At 50.4% G+C, this 17,199-nt stretch overlaps 1 protein-coding gene across 5 annotated transcripts in view; it reads left to right on the top strand.

Moving 5' to 3' along the window:
- The window catches only part of SEPTIN2 (septin 2), a 33,321-nt gene extending 16,615 nt beyond the window's left edge, over nucleotides 1-16,706 (top strand). For all 5 annotated transcript variants that reach the window (XM_029933503.1, XM_029933501.1, XM_029933500.1 and 2 more), the window contains 10 exons: nucleotides 1,949-2,035; nucleotides 2,868-2,991; nucleotides 4,265-4,399; nucleotides 4,581-4,698; nucleotides 8,073-8,174; nucleotides 8,546-8,691; nucleotides 9,885-9,968; nucleotides 11,437-11,494; nucleotides 12,992-13,094; nucleotides 14,624-16,706. In XM_029933503.1, coding sequence (XP_029789363.1) covers nucleotides 1,949-2,035; nucleotides 2,868-2,991; nucleotides 4,265-4,399; nucleotides 4,581-4,698; nucleotides 8,073-8,174; nucleotides 8,546-8,691; nucleotides 9,885-9,968; nucleotides 11,437-11,494; nucleotides 12,992-13,093 — 956 coding nt within the window. In that variant the 3' untranslated portion in view covers nucleotide 13,094; nucleotides 14,624-16,706. The remainder of the gene's footprint in view (nucleotides 1-1,948; nucleotides 2,036-2,867; nucleotides 2,992-4,264; nucleotides 4,400-4,580; nucleotides 4,699-8,072; nucleotides 8,175-8,545; nucleotides 8,692-9,884; nucleotides 9,969-11,436; nucleotides 11,495-12,991; nucleotides 13,095-14,623) is intronic.
- The last annotated feature ends 493 nt before the right edge of the window (nucleotides 16,707-17,199 follow it).

The following is a 17,199-nucleotide window of genomic DNA, read 5'->3' as shown; positions in this document are numbered from 1 at the left end:
GCACCTCCTTCAGTGGTGAAGACCTGAGCCATTTTGTGCACCCGAGGACCTCCCATCCCCGTCAGCTTCTGCTGTCACCGCCTGTGCAGGGTAACTACAGACGTGCTCAGCCCGGTGCATTCTATGCTGTGGGATATACACTCCAGGTCTCCCATGTAAAGGCACCTAGAAACGCCTCTGAGACAGAGATTCAGCCCAAGAATAGCCTGATGTTCTGAGTCTGTAACTTAATTATTCATAGATGCTGCCTGAAAGCCATTCTACGTGAAGATAACTTTCACCGTTAAAATTAAGGTCTATAGTTTAGGATCAGCCAGTGGAATATTATTACTGCCTTTTTTTTTTAAGGTGTCTACACAGACGCCTCTGCTGAGATGTCTTGTGCCCCATCCCTTTCAGCTTCATTACCCACAGCTGTCACCGCTCCGTCAGTGGCAGAGTGACTTTGCTCGTTTGTCATCTCCCCCATTGGACTGCCAGTCTGCCTGGGAGCAGGAATTGAGCTGTCCAACACCTAGACCTGTGCCAGGCACACAAAGTCTGAGCGCTTACTTGCTGGTAAGATCTCATTTTGTGGGAAAGACAGAAGGGGACGCTGCTAGGCAGTTTATTAAAAGTTAGTTTGGCATATTTTTATGCTCTTTTACTTGGACTCGTTCAGCATGTAATTCTGGTTTTGTCCTTTCGGTGATCCTTTCTGCATATGAAAACTGCAATCCCGTTAAAGCACAGTCTTGATTTTGTATGTCTACACATTTCAAATTTACTCTTGTTCTTCATTTTCCCAGAAATCATGATTTTTAAAACATGTGTGCTCCTTCCACATGCTGTGCAGGACCTAGCAGAGGGAGGTGCAGACCAAGATGCCCAGGAGACAGTCAGGCACCTCTCCGTGTGAAGGGTGGCCCTTAGCTGATAACCTCCAGTGAGATGTGGAGTCTTTGCATGCTTCCGGGGGGGTAATATTTGGGGGCAGGCGGGCTGGGTAGCTCAGTACATTAGGCATCTGACTTGATTTTGGTTCAGGTCATGATCTCACGAACCACCAGTTGGAGCCCCATGTTGGGTCTGTGCTCTTGGCACAGAGCCTGTTTGAGATTCTCTCCCTCTCTTTAAGCCCTTTCCCCACTTGGCGTGCTCTTTCTCTCTCAAATAATAAACATTTTTTAAAAATATTTAACTTGTGGTATTTTGCATCCTTAAAGTTAAGTTCCAAATACTCAGATTACAAACATTACATAATTCAAGAGTATTCAGAATTTAAGTATTAGAGTAGTTGAAGAGAATTCTTAACTCGTTACATACTCGAGTGAGTATGTGTTTCTCTTAATTGGTCATATCCCACTCAGCGGTGTTGAGAGCCAAGGGTGTCTGACATGAGGCAGTTGCCAGGCCAGTGGTGGGGCATGGGATGTGTGTAAAACGGGAGAGGGAGGAGGTGGCCCTGCCTGCCTTGGAAGGAAAGACTGCAGACTGTGATGCAGGTTCCCACAGCTTGGCAAGCCAGAGTGCTCCTGACCTTGTTTGATAGATGTGTTCAGTTTTCTGAAAATGTGGGAACTTCCACAGCTAGCAAAAACCATAACCAAAAACCTACTTGGCATTCTCTTTATCAGAAAATAAAGACCCACCTCTAAAAGTCCGTTGTATGCATTTGTGGAGAGTTAAGGGTATGTTTCTGATCTTACCAGTGGGAATTCCAGAGACTCAGAGGCCTCCCTTCAAATCCAGGCCCTGCTGGACTGCGCTCAGAACAAAGGCCATATAGTAATCTTCGAGCACCCCATTCCCCAGCAGGGAAATGGGGAGAGTCGTACCAAATTGGTAGTGGTCAGACGGAGTGCAGAGAATGGTGTTTGTGAGGACTGGCGCCAGGCCACACATAGACTCAGTAGATGAACCGTGTCATACACTCAAGTTGTGACAACGTTTTCATTTTCATCTGAAGGTGAATCGGGTCTAGGAAAATCGACTCTCATTAACAGCCTGTTCCTGACCGATCTCTACCCAGAAAGAATCATACCTGGAGCCGCAGGTACGAAAGCCCCCACAGCACTGTAAGTGGAGCTCTCGGGACGAGCTGCTGAGAGCACGTAATTGGTGTCTTTGCCTCAGCTTTAGACACGAGGATGGCATTTTTTCAGTCAGGAAAGGTGCTGACCTTGGCCCTTGGGTCTTGGTTGTAGGCTCAGCTTGAGTCCACGGGTCCATCTTCTCTGAGTTTGTTTTTCTGCCCGCTTCTGTTTCCCGTGAGTGGCTGGGGACCCTGTGTCCTCACGCGAGAGTCTGTCAGCAGCTGAGTGTCGCGGGCACCGTTATCTGCCATTGCCTGCTGGGTGGGCTTTGTGTCACCGTGCTCTCCTGGAGTGACAGGTTAGCGCGCACAGTCCAGCACTTGGCCACCAAGCAGAGCCCTTTCACAAAAAGCTTTGAATTCAGTTTTTGTGGGGGATTTTTTGTTTTTAAGTATGCTTCATGCCCAGTGCGGAGCCCAGTGTGGGGCTTGAACTCACACCCCTGAGTTCCAAGAGTAGGACGCTTAACCGACTGAGCCACCAAGGTGCCCCACTTTGAATTCAGTGTTTAAATGAATTAAAAACTTGTTCTCTTTGTCTCAGGAACAGAAGACATTGTTCAGTATTGGCATTTTAACCTTTCCAAGCTGCCATTTAATCTTAGTTTTCAGGTCTCCTTGCCAACCTGGGGATCATTTTTACACAGTCCTGTGTTAGCTCTGTAAACCTCCCACTAGGAAAGGTGGCGAATTTCATTTGTTTATTAATAAGAAAGTAACAGGTCATTTTCCCTCTTTGTGAATTGGGTCCGTTTTTAGGTATATTCTCTCATTAAGTTTGTTTCTTTTTTAGAAAAAATTGAAAGAACTGTCCAGATTGAGGCTTCGACTGTAGAGATTGAAGAGCGAGGGGTCAAGCTGCGCCTGACAGTGGTGGACACACCCGGCTACGGGGACGCCATCAACTGCAGGGACTGGTGCGCTCCTCGGGGACACGGGGCCCCAGGGGGCTGGGGTCTTTCTAACGCGTTCAGATGGCATAGCGTGAGTGAGTGCTGACTGGGCATGAGGTGGCGGTGTGCGGTAAAACCGTGAGACAGTTCCCAAGTGCGCCGGTTAGAGCCGGGGGCGGGGGGGGGGGGGAGGGCTTGCGGAGGAGGAGCGTTTCTTCTGTAAGAGCCGACCGTCAGTCGGATGCTGGTGTAAACGCAGCCCCTTGATCTGAGTGGACCCTGGCCAGGGGTCAGATTGCGGTCTAGCCCTTTCCCTTAGAGACTTGGTCCTTGGCATCTTGAGCAGAGCTACAGAAAGCTACTAGCCGGAGAGCATTCTGTCCTGTGCTGCACGGAGAGCGCCAGGTTTGTGGCAGAAACTGCAGGTTCCGAGGTCTTGAGTGGACAGTGTCAACTCGCCAGCATCTGGTGAGGGAGGAGAGGAAGGGGAAGGTCTCCCATCTCCTTCCTCAGGAGTCTCTCCCTTCTCTTCCCCCTTCTCTTCCTGATCTCGGTCTCATATTCACACGCTTGTCCCGCCATGTGCTCCCCTGCCACCCTCTGCCCTCCCCACGGTTACAGTCCTTGGGAGAGCTGGGGGCCCCTGTCCGCTCGCTCGCCTCAGGCGCTTTCATGCCCTCTGTATGTTTGCTCTAAGTGGTTATTTACTCAGCGCGCATCCACGCCAGTGGGGAGAGGGAGGGAGAGAATCCCAAGCAGGCTCCTCGATGTCAGCTCGTTGTCCACCGTGGGCCGATCGCGCAGAATGTGAGATCCTGAACTGAGCCAAGATCAAGAGTCGGACTCTTGGGGTGCCTGGGTGTCTCAGTGGGTTAAGCGTTCAATTCTTGATTTCGGCTCAGGCCAGGCTCCCAGGGGAGCCTGCTTGGGATTCTTTCTCTCCTTCTGTCTTTGCCCCTCCCCAACCCCATTGGGTTGCGCATGTGCACACGTGCTCTCGCTCTCAAAATATACAAATGTTAGGGGAAAAAAATCGCACCCCGCCTCAGGTGTTTTTAATTATTCCCTTTGGGCCTCTAATCCTCCCTCCCCCCAGTGCTTGGGGGACATATGCTTGGCACACTTTCCAAAAACATCCATCTTGCCAAATGTAGGAGTCAGTTTTCCGTTCCCATCTTATAAATGAGCTGTCAAATTACGTTTGGTATAAAGGCAGGGAGTAGGAAAACCCTTGGTCTCGGAAGCCCGGGGCCACTGGCCTGCCAGAGCCCGTGACCCACATCTGTGTTTCTCGTAGTTTCAAGACCATCATCGCCTACATCGACGAGCAGTTCGAGCGGTACCTGCACGACGAGAGCGGCCTCAACAGGCGGCACATCGTCGACAACAGGGTGCACTGCTGCTTCTACTTCATCTCCCCCTTCGGGCACGGGTGCGTGGGCCGCTGGCCGCGGGGGCAGAGGGCGCCAGGGTCTCGTCTGGGCTTGGCAGGCTGACGGTTCCCCCCCAAGTTGCATATTTTAATAGAAGAAATGAGATAATTCTGTGAGAACAGAAATGTGTGATCTCCCTGTTCTCCCCCCGAATCCGTGGCGCTGTCTCCCTCCTCACAGACTGAAGCCCTTAGACGTCGCGTTTATGAAGGCGATACACAACAAGGTGAACATCGTGCCCGTCATCGCCAAGGCCGACACCCTCACGCTGAAGGAGAGGGAGCGCTTGAAGAAGAGGGTGAGCGTCCTCGGAGGCTGGGAGCCGGGCGCCTCGCAGAGAGAGGGGCGGCCTGAGGTGGCGGGGACCCGGCACGGGGGCTGGCGGTCTCTAAGAATCCCGATACTTGTAGATGTTCGGTATCCTCACTGTGCAAAGATGTCAAGTTCTTATAGACTGTTACTCACCTTAGACGAAAATACTGTCAACGAGTAGGAGGGACACCGTGTGCTAGGAGAATGGTGTGAGTGTGGAACTGTGGTCGTCTCTGTGACGTTTTCTTATTTTAGCTAAGCTCTTTATTGCAACCAATCCACTTAGAAACGCATTTCAGTTGTAACCGTTTGGTACTGTAAATGTTTCGAGGGCACGCATTTTGGCCGTTTAGAAGTTTCCAGACATATCTGTCTGCTGGCCTGTGTGCCCCTCACCTCCTCACACCGCGTGCTGCTCGCTGTCTCCGCTGCGTGTCTGTGGATTCTTTGGTGTGTATTTTAATTACTTGTCTGTTTTTATTTGTACACTCATTTTTCTTTTTAATTTTTTTAATGTTTCTTATTTATTTTTGAGAGACAGAGACAGTGCGAGCAAGGGAGGGTCAGAGAGCGAGGGAGACACAGAATCTGAAGCAGCTCCAGGCTCCGAGCTGTCTGCACAGAACCCGACGTGGGGCTCAAACCCACGAACCGAGAGTTCATGACCTGAGCCGAAGCCAGACGCTTAACCGACTGAGCCAGCCAGGCACCCCTGTACGCTCATTAAGAAAGTCCAAGTTTATGAGCGCCTGGATGGCTTGGTTAAATATCCAAATTCGGCTAGGTCATGATCTCACCATTTGTGGGTTAGAGCCCCACATCGGGCTCTGTGCTGACAGCTTGGAGCCTGGAGCCTACTCCAGATTGTGTCTCCCTCTCTCTCTGCCCCTTCCCTCTCCACTTTGTCTCTCTCAAAAATAGACATTAAAAAAAAAATGTAGTTGCTAAAAGAAAGTCCAAGTTCATCTGCTAAATTCCACAAATATAAAGTTCTCTTAATTATCCATAAAAGCAATTGTTGTTCATGGTGACATACCTGACCTTCCAGAACACAGTCTATTTATGTTTTTGTTTTTACAGATCTGACTTTTGAGTTTCTAAGAGTTCCCGGCACACACACCAAACATTCCTCTGAATCCTTACTCGGCTTAGAGCAGGGCACACACACATGCACACATATGTGCGCGCACACACTCGCACGCACACTCACACATGCATGCACGCACACGAGCATGCAGGAGCATTCCCAGCGCACACAAAATCTCTTGTCAGTGTTTCTCAGGCTTCCCACCCCCCACCCCTCTACTCCTGGCATGGGGAATCTTTGCTTAGCTCACTTGAATGTTCCAGAAGTGTAGAACAGTACCTGGTACATGTGGACACATGTCTGTCTTCTGATAATTTTGGAAATCAGACACATTCTTGGAAAGAAAATTGATGGGATTTTTTAATTTTTGAAAGATAGCTGAATTTCCTTCAAACAGATGTGTGACAACTTGTGTTCTCAGAGCAGCGTGTGAGCACGCTCCGCCCCCTCCAGAACTGTCCTAGGTTCGGCCCCAGGTTTGTGAAGGGTCTCCTGTCTGAGCAGTGGGAAGCAGGGTCTGGGTACCACGTGTTTTCCCGGTTACGGGCGCAAGCTGGCGCCTGCTGGCGGTTATTGTGTTCTCTGGGGTTTTTAGAGCCCATGTGCATTTTTGTTGCTTTTTTTATTCGTTTGTGTGTATTCTTGTGTTTTACGACCTAGCTTGACTTTTGTGTTTTCACATTTTTCTTGCTGTCTTCTCTCATAGCACAGTCCTCAGTTGTGTGCACGGGGTCAGTCTCAGTGCCTGCCAGTCTTCTAGGAAGTGTCCAGGCCTTTGGACGAGCCCCTGAACTCTTAGGCTGGACAGTGTGTGGTTAGTAATGCCCACTGAAGGGAACTACGCCTTTGAGAAGAACGAGCGTTACACTGGATCTCAGAGACACAGGGGCACCGGGGTCAGGGTTCAAAGGTTTTGTGCGCCCATCTCTGATCCTGTGTCCAGAACTCTTAGGGTTTGATTTCAAAATCTGAAATGAAGTCCTTTTTTTGTCCTTATCTCGTTCATCTTGGGCCTTTGTAGTCCCTTCTCTTTATCTGGTTTCTTCCCAGTGCCTACTGGTGTGCTCCCTCTCCCTCATCTAACAGAGCCTCTGGCAGATCTGCTTCAGTCACACCCTGCCTCAGTCTCTAACTGGCTCCACTTTGTCCGGCCCCCTCCCCTCCAAGCAGTTATCCGTCTCATCTAGGGTTTGACCAGCAGCCCCTGCACCGTCCTTGGGCCTCCCCAGCCTGTTGGCCGAGCTTTCAGTCGGCCTTACCATCTGTCTTCTGATCCATGAATGTCCGCATTGCTTAGTATTGTTTAGATCGTACCATCTCCTGTGGCTTCTGCTTTTCCTTTCTGAGACTCTTTTTCACCTGAATTGTGTGTGAACAGGCGACGCTCCGCACTCCCCCTGCTTCCCGGCCCTGCCTGGACCACCTTTGTCGCTCGGGAGAGGAAGCCGGGCTCCGGCCTGCTCGGGTCTGCTGGAGCCCCAGGCACAGGAGGCCCGGCTGCTTCCTTCCGCGGCAGCCCAGGCTTCGTGTCCTCTGAGCAACCCCTCCCCTGCCCGCCCGCCTGCTGGATGGGTTCGAGTGCGTGGTTCTCCGGCTGCCACTTTGCGCCTCTTGAATAAAATCCAGAACCCGCTAGGCATTCAGGGGACTCTCCACTTGGTGCCTCCTGTTGTTGTTCTCCAACTGGGAGGCTTACTTCCAGTCACCCTGGATTTTAGTGCTCCCCTGAGCCCCCCCCCCCCCAGCACTTGCACCGTTGACTCCTCAGCCTAAGCTTATGGCTCCTCTGGCGCCTGCGGCATCTGGCTGTGCTGCTCCCTGGGTATGAGTCACTCCTGAGGCTGCTGTGGGGTGTTTCCTGTTAGCTGCTGTGCTGGAGGGACGGAGCTGCCACTCTGTGCCCTGCGGGGGCGGCACACTGCTATTGTCCTGGGCAGAAGGGGCCCTCGGCACGCGAGACGAGGCCTTCCAAACAGTTTGGAGTCCTCTGACAGTCAGTGATCAGCTTGATTCTGTTTTGACGTTTGGATAATTCTCTTCTGTTTTTTCTTCGTTTTTTTTGTTTATTTATTTTGAGAGGGAGAGAGACTCAAGCAGGTTCTGTGCTCTCAGCACAGAGCATGATGTGGGGCTTGATCCCATGAACTAAGATCATAACCTGAGCAGAAATCAAGAGTTGGCCACTTAACTAACTGAGCCGCCCAGAGCCCTGGGTACCCCTGTTTTTCAGTATGAGTTGTTTGGTAAAATTGCCCGTTTTGTCGTTCTTCCAGATTCTGGATGAAATTGAAGAACATAATATCAAAATCTATCACTTACCTGATGCTGAATCCGATGAAGATGAGGATTTTAAAGAGCAGACTAGACTTCTCAAGGTAAGATAAGAACACCTCTCCAGGTGCCCATCACTCCCGTTCCCCGTCATCAGTGCCCTGGAAAGGGTTGGCAAAGGGCCACATCCTGGATGGCCAGCTTTTGAGAGATTCGTAGTGGTTTTGCTTTAAATATATTTTGACATAGCTGCCACCTAAGGTTTAAAAATCTTAGTGCGGGCTTAATTTTTCATCTAATTTGTCCAATGTGGAAAATACCTTTCCTTCCGAGTAGCATGTTCCATGCCGTTAGCTCTCCAAGGAAATCTCGCAGTAGGCAGTGGTGTGCTCCATCTGTGCCTGTGTTCGTGTGTGCACAGCGAGAATTGGGCTTCCCGATGGGGACCCGGTCTACCTCATGTGTCGCTTTCTAGGCCAGTATCCCGTTCTCTGTGGTTGGGTCCAATCAGTTGATTGAAGCCAAGGGCAAGAAGGTCAGAGGCCGCCTCTACCCCTGGGGCGTCGTGGAGGTGGAGAACCCAGAGCACAACGACTTTCTGAAGCTGCGGACGATGCTCATGTAAGACACCCGTGGGGCCCACAGACAGCTGGCGGGGCCACCACACCTGTTACCGGAAGGCCCTCTCCGGGAGCTCGCTGTGGCTCTGAGGGCCAGCCTGTCCCGCCCGAGACCCGGACCTTCGGGCCCTCCCCTCTCTCACTGGCCGCTCCCCTGCCGCTGAGAGCAGACTGGCCCTGCCCCGTGGCGTGGCCGCACCCGGCACAGAACAACTCCTGCTCTGGGAACAGTGGGACCGGTGGCCTCTCCGCTCCCGCCCCAGGCCGCCTGGAGGTTCTTCAGTGCGCTCTTAGCCCCTCCCACAGACCTGGCTGCAAAACCGAACGCTTTCCCTCTAAAAAGTAGAGTTCACATTTAGTGACATGCCTACAGATGCGACTGCTCTTGAATCAGACTGAAAGGAAATGTTGCTAAAATCTAAAATCTCTTAGAAGAGTTCAAAGAACGAGTGGGGTAAATTTTGATAACTAAAAATTGATGTGCGTGCTCATTGACGTGTGTGGCCCAGTTGAGCCATTGTTCATGAGCAGAAAGCACCAAAACTGCAAGTAATACGACCCGCCAGCTTCCTCAGGTGTGATCTGTGACGGGTCCCTGTGGCCGCACTGCTGTTGATGGTGGCTTCTTGTGTGCTTCTCAGAGTGACAGAGAGCATGCCAGCCTCTGCCATCACTGGTCCCCTGCCCGAGACTCAAAGCAGACAACAATGCCCATTGTCACTCATTCCTGACAGCTTATGTCCTTGAAAAAGCCTAGCCCCAAGTGATGAGTGTTTTCAGAGATGCTTAGACGATTCAAAGTGCTATTTCTAGTTTATCCAAAGTGTTAATACTTTGCCTTATGGTCTTCCTGTTGGCTTCAACTGACCAACTCTTTAAGCTTGAGAAGTCAGGAATATTTGGAAGAGAGAAAAAAAGCACGCTGTGTTTCAGACATTGTTTACCTAAAAGGGTGTGCTGAAATCTCCGTCCCTGTGAACCGGTGGCGGTCTCTGCGGAGCGGGGCAGCGCCTCTCTTCCTGACCCTGGGCCGTGTGCTTCTGCCCTCTTGCTCGGGGCCCAGGGCAGTGGGGGGCTCCGCAGCTTCCTTCCCGCATCCAAAACTCTAGCAACTTTGTGTACGAGGTAGAAGTAGCGAGTAGGGGTCGGTTTCTCTGCACTCAGCTGGCCTGGCTGTGCCTTTTTCTCCTGCAGCACCCACATGCAGGATCTCCAGGAGGTGACCCAGGACCTGCACTATGAAAACTTTCGTTCCGAGAGGCTCAAGAGAGGCGGCAGGTTGTTACCCCCAATTCGTGCGGTCCCCCCCACCCCCTCCATACTGTGTCACAACGTCACACTGTCCCCCGTCTACCTGTTCTACTGTGATTCCCTAACTTTAAGCAACATGGTTTGGTTTCCTTTTCAGAAGCTCTCCTCAGGTATTTGTTGCTAATGTCACTGTGTCCTGCTTTGTTTAACCGTCCGAGGTAGCTCCGACCACGTGCGCGCAAAGACTAGCTTTAGGTGGAAAGGCCCAGCGACTGGTCTCGAGAACATCGCTCTGTCTGCCAGTGAGGACAGACTTACTGTGTTACAAAGTGCAGCTCCCTGGCCTCACCCTTCCTCTTTCACAGTCGTGGGGTTTTGTTCGAGGTCTCTTTGTTGTGACGTGATTTGTTTCTGATCACACCACAGCTCTGCTCAGTTTAGTTACCAAGGCGGTGGGCCTGCATCACTTACAGAAAGTCTTCTGTGCAGTAGCTGCTCCCACACACCTGATCTGCAGGAGCACGTTCCCAGGCCCCCAGGGAATGCCTGGCTGGGGATGGTGCCCAGTATCCTACACGTAACGTGCACCTGTTTCCTGTAGGCACGTGTCTGTGATAAAGCTTAACCTAGAAATGGGGTGCAGTGAGGGATGGACAACAACAGCGATACAGTGCAAGTTAGAGCCACGCACTCTAATCAGTTACGTGAACCACCTTCCTGCCCTGCGCTCCCCGCTCCCCCTTGCGGTGCCGGGAGACGCCAGGGCGCCCACGTGGTGAGGCAAGGCGGGCGCAGTACGTGGGCAGCGTGACAGCACCGGGCCGCTGCTGACCTGACGCTTGAGAGGGTCTCCTGCCTCAGACCGCAGCTGACCACGGCCCACTGGAACCGCAGACGAGGGGGACTGCCGTGTTGTCGTTTGTTAAAGTACTCTCGTTCTTGAATCCGGTGGGTTTGTGTGTGTATACGGCGTACATGGAAGGTTTGCTTTACCGTGTTATTCGTTTGGGGACCAGGCATTAGGAAAGGTTTTAGAGGCCGCAGGACAATCCCACTGTCAGTGAGCCTAGCGCGAGTTCCTAAAGAGCTACATCCTCGTCCTCAGAGGGTCCCCCTCACCAGCGGCCTCGGTGTGGGTGCTCAGGCCCTGCTCCTTCACGTGGACTCATGAGTCTGTGTCCGTAAAGAAGAACTTGTCTTTAAACAGAGTTTCCTCCTGATAACGCCTCTCACTCCTGGAGTAAGTAAAGACGAGAGCGCCCCTCCCCCGCTTGGAGTTAGGAGAGTTCTTGAATTTACCATTTCATGTTATCCTGTTTTTCGACATTCTTTTCTTATCCATTTATGATGTTCATCAGAAAAATAATATATATGGGTAATTTTCGATAGGTACATTTTTCAGAAATGTAAAGTGAAATTTTACTTTGGACATTTGTCATCAGAAATAACCAGGTAAATTAGTTGCAATATAATTGTAATTTTGTTCAACTGTTAGGAAAGTGGACAATGAGGACATGAATAAAGACCAGATCCTGCTGGAGAAGGAGGCCGAGGTGAGTAGGCCGGGGCTGCTGTGAAGCGCAGGTGCGTCCGGAGACCACTTTTCTAAGGGATACGTTACATGTCGCTAATCTAGTTGATCACGTGCACGTCGGTCTGTGTTGTGGATAGTGCTTTTACATGTGTTCCCATCGGATCTCCTATAGCAATTTGGTGAGGAAACTTTGGGAATGGTGTGAATTTAGTGACTTTAGTTCCTGAAACTTAATGAATTTGGCGATTTAGTAATGTTTAAAATTTAGTAGCTTTCCTCTACCTGGAAAATAACCAGTTGGAAAATATGAGAGAAACTGCCATTTGCAACCATTAACAAAAACTTAAGAAGAAATACATGGGACTTAAACAGAAAAGAAACTAGAATACTGAAAACAATTTTCAGCACGTAAATGGACACATCACTTGAGGTCAGACACTCAGCGCCCACATCATAGTGCTCCCTGAACCCAGCAGAACGCTGTGGTGTGCAGGGTGTGCGGGGTGCCCCCGGGGAAGCTTGCTGACCGGCGTGACTCGCTCTGAAGACTGAGCACAGGAGGCTCAGGAGGGCTGGCCGTGCTGCTCACGGAAACCCAGCGTGCAGCACAGGCTCCACGCGCGGATGAAACTCCCAGCTAGAAAGAAGTCCGAAGTGTGAGAAAGGGTCTGTGGTAGACCCTGTGGGTTCTCTGAGTTCCCTCAAGGCCATGGGATTCTAGAACATCCAGGAAATCCTCAGAGAGGCTGGCCTTTCAGAAACAGTAAATAAACTCACTTCTTTAGCCTTAAATTAATTCAATATGGATTAAAATATTTAAATACTAAAAACATGACCACAGGGGCGCCTGGGTGGCTCAGTCGGTTAAGCATCCAACTTCGGCTCACGTCGTGATCTCACGGTTCGTGTGTTCAAGCCCCACGTCAGGCTCCATGCTGACGGCTAGCTCAGAGTCTGGAGCCTGTCTTCAGGTTCTGTGTCTCCCTCTCTCTCTGACCCTTCCCTGCTCATGCTCTCTCTCTCTCTCTAAAATAAATAAAACATTAGAAAAAAAATTTTTTTTAAACATGACTACAAATTTACCTGAAGAGAATTGTAAATATTTTATAATGCTTTACTGGAGGCCTTCTAAACCAGTAGAGACCATAAGGATGAAATTTGATGAGGGTAGCAGAGAAGGCCCACTCATCGCTGCATTAGCCAGGGCCCTGCTGCCTTCCAGAAGAGCCCAGTGTTACTCCCCACCCTCTAGGTTAAAGAATGTCACCTGTTGCCTTTACTGAATTCTCGGGTTTATTGGTCATTTCTGTTTTATACTTGAATTGCGTATTATCATTTGCTTGGTTTTCTATTGAAGTTCTTCTACTGATTTGTAAGAGCTCTTTGTAAATTCTTTGTCATGTTTTGGGAAAGCATGGAGGTTGAGGTTTTAGGAATCACAAGAATGCCTGTAAAGAACGTCCAGGGGAACGGACCTGGAGAACCAGTAACGTGTCTGTCTGTCCTGTGCCCACAGCTCCGCCGCATGCAGGAGATGATCGCCAGGATGCAGGCGCAGATGCAGCTGCAGCTGCAGGGCGGGGATGGCGACGGCGGGGCTCACGGGCACCGCGTGTAAGGTGAGAGGGCGCTGGCAGACCCCTCAGCCCACGCTGGGCTGCTCCTGCTCCCGCTCCCATCTCGCCGGGGTTTTGCATCTTGAAGCTCCGTCTTTAACTTTATTGCCAGCCTTGAGACGGAGTGGCTTCTAAAAGATGAAGGTCTCCACTCCGCCAGCCTGGGACAGACTGTCCAAATTTTCTGAGCTGGTAAATGTGATTAATGAAGACGAATTAACGTTAAAATACCCTTTGCGCCTGGGGGGCTCAGTCAGTGGGCATCCGACTTGGGCTCAGGTCATGATCTCACTGTTCAATAGGTTCAAACCCTGCTGTCAGTCTCTGTGCTGACAGCTTGGGGGCTGGAGCTGCTTTGGATTCTGTCTCCCCCTCTCTGCCACTCCCCTGCTTACACTCTGTCTTTGTCTCAAAATTAAGTAAAACGTTAAAAATAATTTTTTAATAACTTTTACTAGTCATACCATTGGAAATTTATTGCAGCTGAAAACATCTCTTCAAAGAGAATTTTGAAAGTGTTATTAAGACAACCTATGCTAACGAAAAGTAAAGATGACGCGAAGAGGCAAATTATACCAGGTAGACAGGGTCTCCTTGCTCCAGACGCCCTGCCGCCCTGCCCCCGGGGAGACCGACGCGTCTCATAGATGTCCAGGGTGTGCGCTCGCCTTGCTGCTTGAAGGGAATCCGCAGACGGCAGGGCCCGGGACCAGGAAGGGACAGACGTCCATCCCCCTGTGTCCTGCGGGCAGGCGTCTAGATAGCTGCCAGCATCACCTCCCAGAGGAGGGAGGGCGAGGTAAAGTGAACTGTTGGCCCGAGGAGGAGGCACATGGCTCCAGGGCAGAACAGGTCTGGGGGCGCACGTGCAGAGTCCGCCGCAGGCGGGCACCTGACGGTGGCGGGAGGTGAGGCATAACTGACACAGGGCAGGATCGAGGAGACAGAAGGCTGGCACGCTGGGAGCACTGGCCCCCAGAACAAAGCCCTGCCCCCGTGGCGCGTGGGGAAAAGTTCCAGCTGTGAGGCTCGGATACGGCCACCCGAACGGGGGCGGCCACATAGGCCCGCTCGGGCCTGGGTAGCGGCGCGGCAGCTGCGAGGACGCCCCTCTACCTGGGGACCTGTCCTTGCTGCCCGCGTGGCTGCTTCTGCCAGAGCAGGTTCGGTGCCTGTGGGGAAATGCTGGTGCCTTAGGAGGGAGGCGCCTCCTGGGCCAGAGGGCTCCTTTGAGGCAGGTGGGAGTGACCGAAGTTTGCTCATTTTCTCTGATTTTCCTGCTTCTCTTTTTAAAACATTAATTATGAAATCGGGAAAATTCTGCTAAAGGTGTATGCAACTATTGTATATTTTTTGTATACTTCTCAGTTTGGTGTTAACTCCCAGTTCCCAAAAGCCTCATCAGTGCTGTTTTGGTCACCTGTGGTCACGTGAGCCAGCCTTCTGCTCGATCTGTGCCCTTTGTGACACGTTAGTGGCGCCAGCAGGAGCACCACACTTCCGTCTAAATATGCTGTGTTTTGTTTTTCCAGAAAACACTTTGCAAGATAAAGAAAACATTCCGCCTGAGTAACAGAGCTGCATGTTTCCGACAGATTATCGGAGGGGTGCCCGTCCACATTTTACAGTACCTGTGCCTGAGAATTTAATTTTTTTTAAGCTTTAGACGTATGGTTTTGTATGAAGTACTTTTAACATTTGTAATTTCGTTGCTATGTTATACTTTATATTTTGTGAGGTGAACCTTTTGTTTTTATCTTTCTTCCACCTTAACTAACCCCTAATGTTGGAACTGATTTCCAGGATCAGTCGGTATGTGTAATTAACATTGAATTTCTTTGGCTGGCCTTATGGTTGAGGAGCACTCTTGATTCATTTCTAGAACATTCAGAGCGAGCCAGCAGTGTTCCTGGGTGGTGGCAACACAGACCCAGTGAGGAGCTGGTCTGCAGGAGGGCATTTGGTCACTCAGGTCACCAAGACGGCCTCTTCCTTGCTTTGCTTTGCCTCGAGCACAACCTAAAACCAGTTTTGCTGCTGTAATTTGACACTGTTGATCCCTCTGCACGGTTACCTTTCCACCACGTGAAACAATAGGATTATCTCGTGTGACGTGTGCGCACTCGGAAAGCGCCTTTAGAGACAGCCATTAGGAGCAAATTTTAAGAACTCTCTGGATTTTGATGTTTCGGCATTTTTTAAACTGCTCTGCAGAGAACCTGCCACGAGCCACATTTTGTAACGTTCTTCACTGATCCTGGTTTATACTCTGGACAGAAAGTGTCCGTGAACTCCAGTTTTGATATTACAACGATGACTCTTAATCCACACAGAGAGCCAATAAATGATTTTTACTCAACTAACATAAAAAGTTACTTTGTAAGGAAAATTAATCAGTTGATATATTTAGAAACCAGCGTTTTTGTACTGCACTTTAATGTGTTTTCTGCAACTGCCAGTGTGTAAGATCTGCCTGAGCAGTGGAAATCGGGGTCCTCTCATGGGCTGGCCTCTGAACCCAGAGCTATCATGAGCCCTGAGACTCATGGTCCCATGAAGCCTCAGTGCCAACGGGTTTTCCTGATTTGGCTTCCCTTTGTCTCCTTAAAGTTGTTAATGGTTTTCTGAAAGGAGCCAAATAGCAGCAGGTCATTTTTTTTTTTTTTAATGTGCAGACGGTTGTCCATTTTCAGCCACTATCCCTTCCTTCATTCTGTTTAATACCAATTTCCCCGTGTACCGAGTAAGACAGAAAGTCTTTTCCAATGCGCGCCACGGTCTCACTGGTGGATGCCACCAGTCAGGTCTGTTTTCTGCACTCTGTGGCCTTGGCCCTTCATTGCCTCCTAGTGCATCTCCCTGTCGTGTGCTTTGAGGGGCACTGATGCTCCAGGCTTGCTGTTTCCAGCATTCACACTGACATTGGGAAAGCACTTCCCAGAAAGAGACCTGGAAAGGAGACCTGGAGGGAGCAGGTGCGGCTTCAGTGTTTTCATTGTGCTGTAACAGAAGGGGCCAAGACGCAGAAATTGCTTCCTTTGAGGAGAAGAGTGTTTGTTTTGGCCAGACACGACATGGTGACGAGGTCAAAATACATTCACTCCAAAGGTGTACTATGGGAAATAATCGGGTATTCTCACCAACTTTGCCTTTTTACTGTCGTTTAGTTGTGAGGAGTCACAAGCTATTAGGTTTAGGTACGTTGTACTGAGTATTTACCAAGGGAGAGCGTTGAGTGACTTTAGAGCATGGCTGTGCAAGGCCAATTATTTGGGTTATTTTGGCATTAACCACACTAGTAAAAGCTGTTTAGAAGGTGGAGCTGGAGGCACACGTGCTGGTGGTCAGTGCAAGCCCCGTGTCTGCTTGGGGACAGCCGCTGGGGCCAGCTGCCGGCGACGAGGTTCTGGGGGCAGGCGGGCCTACACTGCCTCCTTATCAGCCCCCTCTGTTGTGCTGCCCAATTCCAAATAATACTTTTACTATAGATAATTGCTTTTACTAAGAGATCATCTTTACCTATAGAAATGTATTTTGAAAACTTATTTTACATAGCAATTTTGTATCCATTGAAACTAACCTTTTATCAATAAAGCACTATTGTTTGGCTATTAAGTGAATAGTTATCAGTTCTTTATGAAGGTGTGAAGTCTTCTGGTAAAGGTTCAACGCCCTACAAAACGTCTGTGTACAAAATCAGGAAGAATGATTTGCACCACTAACGTCGGTACCCAACTTTGCCTTGGCGACCCCAGCGTGAGAGAGCGAGCCACGAAGACTCGGAAGGAAGGAATACAGGGGACCTGACCACCGACTTAGAGGGAGTGCATGTGCGAACAGTGAGCACGAGGAGGAGTGCGGTGGTGTCCGGTAATGAGACGAGGGGCGGAGGCACTGCGGCAGTGACTGCCAGGTGCCACACGAGGAGGGACAGGGGCCTCGATTAGAGCTGGGAAATCATTCCAGTTTAAAATATCTCTGGGAAGAGCATACAAGGAGCGCTCTACCACTTACAGAGGAAACTTTGAACCTGAACTGCAGGGCTGATCTGGGTGGTGGGATGTGTTCTGCCTGCATCATGGACCACCATAGGCCGTCAGTGCTTCCT

Source organism: Suricata suricatta, chromosome 3, assembly GCF_006229205.1.
Source record: "Suricata suricatta isolate VVHF042 chromosome 3, meerkat_22Aug2017_6uvM2_HiC, whole genome shotgun sequence".
Classification (NCBI taxonomy): domain Eukaryota; kingdom Metazoa; phylum Chordata; class Mammalia; order Carnivora; family Herpestidae; genus Suricata; species Suricata suricatta.
The sequence above is the reverse complement of the archived record's forward strand: the minus strand, read 5'-3'. Positions and strand labels throughout refer to the sequence as shown.